General features: G+C 36.8%; 1 protein-coding gene across 1 annotated transcript; it reads right to left on the reverse strand.

Moving 5' to 3' along the window:
- Positions 1-1379: 1379 nt before the first annotated feature.
- On the reverse strand, positions 1380-8147 carry LOC112516913 (phospholipid:diacylglycerol acyltransferase 1-like). The gene is made up of 6 exons (XM_025124163.1): positions 7588-8147; positions 5793-6015; positions 5421-5704; positions 4258-4585; positions 3243-3502; positions 1380-1989 (listed from the first exon to the last, which is right to left on the reverse strand). Exons 1-6 carry the CDS (start codon positions 8022-8024, stop codon positions 1506-1508), a joined length of 2016 nt encoding a protein of 671 aa, XP_024979931.1. The 5' UTR covers positions 8025-8147; the 3' UTR covers positions 1380-1505.
- Between the last annotated feature and the right edge of the window lie 1164 nt (positions 8148-9311).

Below are 9311 nucleotides of genomic sequence, written 5' to 3' on the forward strand. Positions count from 1 at the left end.
TAAGGGGGAGAAACACCTAGTGCATCATTCAAGGAGGGAGTTGGAATTCCATGACCTAGAGCCAACCATATCAATCAAATCATCCATCGGATAGTAAAACGTCTAATACATGATCTGATCAGATCAGATCCAACAAAATTCATTGAATTTCAACTGATATCACATCTACACTGAACCCCACTTCATAATAAGATATATCAGACCGGTTTAGTTTTAAGATACATTGTTTCTCCATACGTTATCTTAATCAATGCCTAATTAAGCAGCTAGGAAGGAGGTGACATCATCCAAATACTAGGGAAAAGTACCCAAAAGAGGTACATGTTTTTAAAACGTAAAGCAAAGATGCATCTTTTGTGCACTCCAAAAGAAGCCGTTTATTTGTAACCCAACCACAAAAAATAAATATTAAAAAATGGTAGGTTCGTTGAATATTAAAAAAATCAACTTTAACCACATATTAAAAACATTTTTTAATATTATAATAATAAAAAATAATCTATGTACTTATAAAAATTCAATATTATATAAACTTAATATTTAATTTATAAAGACCAGTTGGAGATGAAACACACTTCAATTTTAGTGTTTTTAGTGTTGGGTTGGAGATGCCTTTAAGTGTTGTTTATTTTTCAAGAGATGTTAAAGTATGAAATATTATTTCACTTTTGATTGATATAAGGTGGTGTTAAAGTCTAAAATCAGATTCAATAAGGACCTGTTTGTTAGCAACTTAAGTCTTCGTGAGACTTATTCAATGAACTATACATTACTATTTTGTAGCGACTTAATGATATAAAAAGTGGGTTATTCAGAAAGTTTTTAAGAAAAGGTTCTCAACATGCTCCTCCCAGTTAAAAAAACATGATTCTTCCATTTATGAAAAAACTTTTTCAAACAAAAACCTTTCTTATTTATACAGACATATTAGCCCATACAAATAAATTTATCTATACAGGACTTAAGGGGTTGTTTGGTTGGTTTTCCATTAAGTTTTGTATGAATGAAACTGTCTGTGTGGATTAATCTATCTGTATAAACTAAGAATATTTTTGTTTTGGAGAGTTTTTTCATTGATGAAATGAGTGTGTTTTAATTAGGGGAGACAAGTTTGGAAAAAAACCCGACTTTCTGATAAGCTCATTCATATACGATTATTGAATAAGCCACTTTATATGTCATTAAGTTACTACCAAATAGTCATATAAATAAGTTCAAGTCCCTTTAAACCCATTAAGCTGCTAATAATCAACCCTTAATGAAAAACCAACCAAAAAGCTTCTAAAAACTTGCTTGTTTTTATAAACCGAAAAATATCTGAATCTATGTAATTATCTATTTGTACCCTTCAAGTTTGTTTAAACAAATTATATAAAAACAAACAAATTCTACATTGAGTATTTCAGGAATCAACATCTTACAAAACAAATATACATCACATTTAATTTAAAGTTACATCTTTCACAATCTTGTTTTTGTATACTGTTTTAATTTAAGTTTCAGTTTCATAACTTCAAGTCGATTTTTTCGGACCACTCGAATATGCCTGTATAGACCTGATCACCTCCCAGCTCTTCGCCCGTGGCCCCGGCTGCAACCCGTATGACATCTTCGATCAATTGGAAGTTACCCATTATATCGACGTGGGCCCCACTCTGCGTGCCACGGCCCTCGAGAAAGTTAGATGGAGGGTTGTGATCATACTCCCGAACGTAAGTCTTGATACCCGAAGGATTGAATCGGGTTTTGCCACGCCACCCTTTTGCACACATGAAACCTGCACTTAGCGCTGGGACGGTCTCGTCACCATCCACGGTATAAACTCCGTCCTTTAAACAGCCATCCTCGTTTTGATCCTTTGCTGATGTGTCAATCTGGAAAGGAATGTAGCATTCTGCTGCAGGAGTGAGCTTATAAATGTATGCTCGCTCAGTCGGGATGCCGACTCCATACATCGAATAAATCTCCATATCGGGAGCATTTGGTAACCTGAAACCGATATAAGTTAAACCAAACCAAACGGGGCATAACGAGCTTAACGGGACTAACAACTTATTCGGTCAGCTATACATGGTTGTTCGGTGGTGGCTTAATGATATAGAAAGTGACTTATTTAGTAAGCTTCTAGGAGGGACTATTATGCAGAAAGCCAAGTTTTTCTTCCAAATCCCAATTAAAAAACACGATCCTTTCATCTATGAAAAAACCCTCCTAAACAAAAACCTTCCAAATCTACACGAACAGATTAATCCCCACAGATAGCTTTATCCATACAGGACTTCATGGAAAACCAACCAAAAAATATTTACCTCCGCGCATAGTTTAATGCAAGGGTTTGGCTATTACACAAATAACTAAAATTATCCCTCAAGAATGATAAATAATTACTAGGGCGATAGTTCAAATGAGAACCACAAAAGGGATACAAACCCGTGAAAACCCATATAAAAGATATTTTTTACATCAAGAGCTATGATTTAGCTATTGTTTCACATATGATTGTGCTCATATAAGTGAAAAAAATCCATATGAAACTTTTTTTTGGTTCACACAGTGAAACGAATAATATACGTAAAAGAGTTGCACAATATGAAACAAATATATGTGAAACTATCATATTATGAAACAAATATATGTGAAACTATCATATTATGAAACAAATATATGTGAAACAATACCTTAAATTATAGCATTTTAGGAGAAAAAATCATGCAAACAAATATTTCTTAATTGGTCTCACGGGTTTATAACCTTCCCCATAATTACTAATGGGTAAAGATGTAAATCTGAATTTAAGTTTTGCCAGAAAGGAGAAAAAAAAGTTTATTTTGGAATGGAAGGAGTACTTGGGTCATGTTTGGCGGCCATAAGCTAGCTTATTTTTTGAACTTATTGAAAAGCCAAGTCTTTAGCCAAAAACTAGCTTTTTGAAAAGCTTTTCAAGTAGCCTTTCAATAAGCTCCAGAAACTTCTTCTCAATTAAGCCTCTTATATTTTTCAACATATCATTTTAGGCCATTTTATATTATCATCTAGCTTATCAGCTCACTTTTACCAAACATGACTAGTTTATCAGCTAACAGCTAGCTTATCAACTCATTTTTACTAAACATGACTAGTTTATAAGCTAACAGCTAGCCTAGCTTATCAGCCAGTTTGCCAAACATAGCCTTATGCACATTCACATTAGTCCAAATTTTAATGTCAAAGAACATGACAAAGATAAGCAGCAGGATTCTTACTTTGTCTCCAACGGGTTGGACCAGTATTTGTAATGTGCATATTTTGGGTCATCCAAATTCTCCGCAATCCCATAAGAAAAATGAGCACTGCCCCTTTCCATCATTTTTGGGGCAACAAACTCGAGCATATCCACAATTTCTCCAGCTGTAAAGACCTTGTACTCGGAAACAGCCTTGATACCACCAAATCCCATATCATGGTATTCGGTCCACACATCACGACAAGTATTATTTGCAACATTGTTACCTTTCACAGCACCCTAAACATCAACCATTACTTTAGTTACGTGCATATAATTCAGTGACCACAATATGATAGCAGTCTCTTTCAGAGACGGACCTAGACTTTTTTTCAAAGTGGTGGCACCATTTGACTATAAGAAACAAAGATATGGATATTTTTGACAAAATAATCATCGGTCTATTGGTTAGTTCTTTGCTTTTCATGTGTGAGGTCTTGTGTTCGGTCTTTTATTGCAAATTCTTTTCAAAACATAATAAATCTGAAATTAAAAGCTAAAGACCGAGGACAATGACACAAACGGGATTCGGACAAGAGTTTGGGGTGGGAGAAAAGCCATGTAAACCAACTCTACCAAGAGAAACTTATGTATCATTGTAGAATATATACGGTTGCACAAAACCATTTTGATGATGGTAGCACCTTTCACGAACCTATAACTTTTTACACTACGAAGGAGGAATGAAGCAGTGGACCGTGCCACCGTATCAATTAAAGTGGGTCCACCCCTGGTCTCTTTTGAAACCAAACCAAACCAAACAATCCTACTATATCCCACCCGGAGGTGGGATCTGGGGAGGGTGAGATGTACGCAGAGCTGACTTCTACCTAAAAGAGTAGAGTGGTTGTTTATGTGAGTTGGCGGTCTCTTTTGCTCATCTTCATTTCATGGATCCCATCTATAGTTATCCTCGAAGATGGAAACCCACGAAATGAAAATGAGGATAGGGTAAAATGGGCAAAACAAATGGTGACGGGGATCAAAAGCCTTACCCTGAACTCTATCCTCTCGATATCTGATGAAGGTGCCTCTGCTACTTCTCTTCCAAATGATACCATCCTTCCGTAATTTGCCTGTGTTGATTCACACACTTTACTTGCTGACTCATTTTGGATGGACAGTTTAGTGTCGTTTTTCCCCTGCTTTCTCTTACTCGGAGAATATCCTTCCTCAGGGGACCAGTCAATGCCACCCCAAATAGTGTCCCCACCTTTTGGTATCATGGACATTGTTGAATCCCAGGTGCGACTCATTCTCATTAGGTGTTGCAACGTTTGGATTTGAAATAAATCCGAGTCCAAGACACCTGGTGCAAGGGCCCTGCAATTTAAAATTATGTTCCAAGTTTTGTAAATAGTCAGTGAGCTGAAAACTATGGTTAGAGAAGCAGGAGTTCATTTAATATAAGTACATGGTTATATACATTTGGAACTTATGCATGACTTAGAAACATTGTTTAAATAGTAAACATATGCTCGTTTACATGGTTTTCTAACCGATGTTAGGGCCTGTTTGTCAGCAGCTTAATGAGCTTAATAGGACTCATAGCTTATTCGGTCAGCTATACATGACTGTTTGATAGTGGATTATTCGGTAAGCTTCGAGAGGGGAGCTTTATGCAGAAAGACAACTTTTTAGCAAATATGCCCCTCCAAATTAAAAAACACGCTCCTTCCATCTATGAAAAAGCTCTCCCAAACAAAAACTTTCCCAAACTATACGGAGAAATTAATCCACACATACAGCTTTATCCATGCAAGACTTAATGGAAAACCAACCAAACAGCCTCTTCGGTTCGTTTACCAAATGCTTACTTGGGTAAGCGCTTACCAAGTCACATTACCTTACGGGATGACTATGGCAAGGACCAAGAATCTTACCCGGTAAGAGCGAAGGCAAGGACCGAGAGTCTTACCTGGTAAGTGATGGTGACGACTCTTACCACAGTTAGCGCTTACCAGGTAAATTGTTACATACATTGTCGTTTTTTACCAGTAAACACTTACATACAGTTAGTGAACTCAAATCTTACCCGCTAAGTAAGTGATAGTGTTGAATTTTACCAGTAAACACTTACGGGGTAAGTGTTTAGGTAAACGGCCCCTTAATGTCCAATTACACACTATACATGCATACTGAAGTTAAAAGCATAAACCTGGCAGATGCAATATCCTTGGCTTCGGCTGAGAAAAGCCCAGCTATGGCTTTTGGGACACCTAAAAATGGTCCACCAATATTAATCACTGCCTTTATGTGTTTAGCGCACCAATCTGATCCACCTCCACCGCCCATTGGAGCTGGTGCTTCCACCCATTTCATGAAATGCAAAAAGTAGATAACACCCATTGAATGTGGAATGACAACCGCCTTTTTCCCACCATTTGTAGCAACCATCAGTTCTATATTGCTCTTTATCCGGCTCAATGTCTGGTCTCTTACCTGCACAACATAAAATGATGTCCAAATTATGTGCGAGGCAACAACAATTAGAATGAAAGTAACGGTTAAACATAAAGCAAACATATACCTCTGTGTTTTGAAATGAGAGTCTCCAGTCATATGAAGCCATATACATATTTTTTTCTTCATACCCAACACGAGCCAAGTTAGCAATCAAAACGGCCCATACGAAATATCCTGGAGCGAAATAGTCAGCAGCTACAAGTCCACTGACAGGTCTAACCCTTATACCCGGAGGATCCATCCCAGTTTTGTTGTCTAGCGACATATGTTGTACCCAGCATGAAGGCCTGCAAGACATCCAAAACCACTTATATAACAAGTAATTATATTAACATGTAAAGTTCCTATGCAACATATATGCAACCCGATTCGACCATTCCAACTAGAAAACAAAGAGAATATATAAATAGTGTGTGTGACCATATATGACAAAAAAATCCACAAGATAATAATTCTGAAAAACACATGATAGCGATGTTGTATGGCAACTTTAGAAGTCAAAGTGCTTAAGCACCCAACTTTGAACAGCATCTGCAGGTTCAAGTGTAATCATTAAGCTGAGCAAGGTGCTCTGTGGCAGAGCAATTCATCAAGTATAGGGCCTTTGTTGCACATGAAATGGTAATGTTTGACAGCCAAATGTAGTATATACAATACTCAACCTACAACATAACACAAATATCGTCAATCCATGACTTATTTTACTGATTAGGAACTGGTTATGCCTAGGGTTCATGTTCAAGTGTCAATATGGGAGTTTGCATCTTCGAGTATCAAAGCATAGCTTTTCTGTTGGTATCAAGAATGTTCCCATGTTCATGTATCAAATTAATAAAAAACCTTAGCTTACCAAACTTCCAATTTGCCTCTCAAATGAAAACAAGAAAATATATTAAATGATACAAATAGACCATTTAGTAATTAATGCAGTAGAATGGTTACTCCCAAATAATACAAAGAATAAATGATACAAATAACTGAAAAAAAACCACCATCATGGAAGCTACCTTGCCACAGGAGTAAATGGTGGAAAGAAGAAGGGAATTTCAGTTTCAAGGCACCAGAATCTCCATTTGGATGGCGTAACTTACAACTAGGACTAACCTTCACCACCGTGCCAGCAGATTATTACATTTTAACATTGTACAAAAAGCATTCAAAATGTACCACCACATATAAACTTAATCTTGAGTGGCTTTGAAAGTTGAAAACAAATTGCTCAAAAGGAACTAATAACAAAGCCAATAAATAAGATATTGCCATAACACCATCTATGTTATCTAAGGACAATACCCATAGTGTAGAAAGAAATCTACGTACTTATATTTGGGCAAAACACTTGTTCTGGATGAAACATCACTTTTCAAAAAGGAAACTCCAACTATGTATTCAAATATACCTTGCAAAAGCCAAGATAAAGCATGATGGCACTTAAACTTTTCCACGTAACTGGGCAAGAAATTGAAGACTATCTAATACTTTGGGGTTTATTTCAACAGTGTAAAACCCAAAAGGGACCACAGTTAACCACAAAAGGTGTACAAGCACAGGGGTCAAAGATCACAAAACATGTAAATGATCATAAAGTGCCCAATTTTCATAGATCACAAATCAATTTTAACTCTGCTTTGCCTTTTTGAGCATTTTTGTAAGTTACAAAAATCAGGTCTCCAGCAATCAATCAAATCATTTGAATGAAAAACTACCATACACTCCTTTCCGTTTCAAACTGTCTATTGTCCATGGTAATATAAGTGGCACTTTTGGTATACCTAAGACTTGCAATCAATCAAAAGCCCAAAACATAATTGCCTTCGAGTTCAAATAGCAACAAAAAACGATGATCAAGTAGTTAATACCTCTTATAGACTTCGCCAAAAGTGCCTCCCCAAAGCCTCTTCCGGAACAATCCATGCATACACTGATGCCCCTCCCACAGCTCAAGTCCGCCGGTCACAATCCCCGGCACAAACACCACCGGATGTTTCACCTTCAAACCTTCCTTCAAACATTTAACTCCGGGAGGATCCGGCAACGGTCCAGTGATCGCCTCCGTCACATATTGAGGGAAAGACGACGGCATCGCATTGTATAGAAACAACAATAGCCACCACGCCGAGCATACGCATCCCACAAACCAGCAACAGTTATCAATACACGAATAATTTTTGCTCTTATTCTTCTTCTCTGACCTCTTGGATGCTTTTTCTTCCTTATCATCGTCTTCGTCTAGCTTCGGATCCGGACGCTGCTCTACTTCATCCTCCGGTTGCTTCCTTCTCCGAATTGTTGCCATTATTACTTCAAGTAGATTCAATCAGCAAATAGAGAAAGAAACGTGAACTCCGGTGTTGAAACCGATGGAGTACGCAACCACGGTTTGGTAGTCCGGCAGCCGCGGAGGATGATGGTTGCGGCGGAGACATGGCTGAGAAAATGTGTGGAGGATTTAGTAGGATTGATCGTGGGTCCGGCGTGGGAATTTATTTTAATATTTTATCCTGAAAAGAATTATTTATTTTAAGTATTTATCCACAAAATAATTATTTATTGTTTGGTAATTATTTACAACGAAATTAGAACATTGAATGGTTAAGGAAAGTGCATGATACAAAATTATTCAGAGGGGTTTAGAACCATTAAGTGACATTTTTTTTGTCAAACAAAATTCACCTTAAACAATTCAGAGTTTACCTCTTAATAGAACTATTAAGAGGTAAACAAACAACCTCTAAATCAATGTCCTATATGATGTGAGGCGTAGCGTGACTATGAGGTCAAACTTCAAGCCTTACGAGCTACAACAAGACCATGACGTTTTTCATACGTGTATTTACCTATTTTAGGTTTTAGTTTTTAAGTTTTATTTTTATATTTATTTAAGTCATAGGTCTCGTACATAATTATCATTTATTGCTCAAGTTATTTATTAAAGTATCCATACACCTTATAAAATTAGACCGGAGCCATATGGGCTAACACAAAGTAGTTATTTAGACCCATGGTCTAAACTAATAGTCTTTAACTTTTTTAGTTTCATAACATTTAAGGTCCCTAAAGTTAACATCGCCAATTAGCAATAGAAGTGAGATCTTACAATCCACCCCCTTGAGCCCAGCATATTTGCTAGCACACCAGTCCGGTTCTCGGTTCCGATACCATTCGGGGCATCTCTATCGGTCTAAACTTTTTTGGGACCAACCATATCAAATATTATCCGCTTTGTTTAAATTTAGACTTACGGTTTTAAAACACGTTTAATAAATAAGGTATCAAGTCCCTTATAAGACAACCTTAATCTCATTTCGCAATTAATATGGGATCTTACCGTTAAAGATCTGGATACCCTTAGATCAATGACCCGTTGGTTATTATATTCATAGGAGATTCGCATACCCATGTCCCTTTTGTGAGTTGGTGTTGGTGCATGCTTTTTAGTTGGGCATTTTAAGATCTTATGGGATGGATTTTAGGCCACTTACAAGCCCAAATCATTTTTATGTTTTATATAATTTAATTCAAAATATCAAAATTAAGAGTTAAGTTTCGGTTAGAATGAAATTAATAAAGAAAAGGGTAATAA

This window comes from Cynara cardunculus, assembly GCF_001531365.2.
Source record: "Cynara cardunculus var. scolymus isolate 2C chromosome LG 8, CcrdV1, whole genome shotgun sequence".
NCBI lineage: Eukaryota > Viridiplantae > Streptophyta > Magnoliopsida > Asterales > Asteraceae > Cynara > Cynara cardunculus.